The sequence below is a fragment of the Corapipo altera genome, unplaced genomic scaffold, assembly GCF_003945725.1.
Source record: "Corapipo altera isolate COAL_440 unplaced genomic scaffold, ASM394572v1 60039, whole genome shotgun sequence".
Taxonomy (NCBI): Eukaryota; Metazoa; Chordata; class Aves; order Passeriformes; family Pipridae; genus Corapipo; species Corapipo altera.
Window position 1 is genome coordinate 1 of NW_020886360.1, and position 1,104 is coordinate 1,104.

Here is a 1,104-nt window from a genome sequence, read left to right on the forward strand (position 1 = left end):
GGAGGATGGGGAGCTGGAGGAGGGGGAGCTGGAGGACGATGGGGGGGAGGAGGATCATTCCCAAACCCAATCCCAGGAAAAAGGGCGGAGGGAGAAGGGGGAGAAGCACCACAGCGACTCGGACGAGGAGAAATCCCACCGCAGGATGAAGCGGAAGCGGCGGAAGGAGAAGGAAAAACGGAGATCCAAGAAAAAACGGAAATCCAAGCACAAGGTGGGACCTTTTCCAGGCTGGAATTCCGCAGGGAATCCCTCCTGGGAGCTGCTTTTCCGGGAGTTGAGGCTCTTCCCCCTGAGATTCCTTGGAATTCTGTTTCTCCGGGGAGCGGAAATGTCTGAAATCCTGGGGGTTTTGGGGGGAAAAGGGGATTTTCCTTTGGGAATTCTGACCAAGAGGGGGGGGTGGAGTGGGAATACAGGGAATGGGAATAACTCCAGGAGGCACTGGGAATGCTGGGAATACTGGGAGTGGGAATACAGCCCCTCCCAGCTCCGGGAGGCACTGGGAATACTGGGAATGGGAATACAGCCCCTCCCAGCTCTGGGAGTCACCAGGAATGCTGGGAATGCTGGGAATGGGAATACAGCCCCCCCAGCTACAGGAGTTACTGGGAATACTGGGAATGGGAATACAGCCCCCCCATCTCTGGGAGTCACTGGGAATACTGGGAATTCTGGGAATGGGAATACAGCGCTCCCTACCCTATGAGTACTGGGAATCCCGGGATTCCCAAAATCCAGGCTGTTTGTTGTCAGATCCCAGAAATCCCTGGAGTTGGCTCCAGGGATCCCTGGAAAATCCCCCCGGGTCGGAGTTCATCCCAAACCCACCTCCCCTCGGGATTGAAAGGGAAAATTTGGGAATGAAAGGGAAAATTTGGGAATGAGAGGCCGGAGGGAGGCTCGGGGGGCGAATTCCAGAGGCCGGGAAGGGGCGGGAGGGGGCTCTGGAGTGACATTTTCCGGGGTTTTTCCGGGGTTTTCCAGCGGCACGCCTCCTCCAGCGACGACTTCTCCGACTACAGCGACGACTCGGAATACAGCCCCGCGGAAAAGGGGCATTCCAGGAAATACCGGGAATACAGCCCCCCCTATTCCGTGAGT

The 1,104-nt window shown here is 57.2% G+C and overlaps 1 protein-coding gene across 1 annotated transcript in view; it reads left to right on the forward strand.

Moving 5' to 3' along the window:
* The first annotated feature begins 19 nt into the window (after positions 1–19).
* The window catches only part of LOC113941155 (zinc finger CCCH domain-containing protein 4-like), a 1,259-nt gene continuing 174 nt past the window's right edge, over positions 20–1,104 (forward strand). The window contains exons 1-2 of the mRNA XM_027632310.1: positions 20–214; positions 988–1,104. The exon at positions 988–1,104 is cut by the window's right edge and continues 174 nt beyond it. Coding sequence (XP_027488111.1) covers positions 146–214; positions 988–1,104 — 186 coding nt within the window. The 5' untranslated portion in view covers positions 20–145. The remainder of the gene's footprint in view (positions 215–987) is intronic.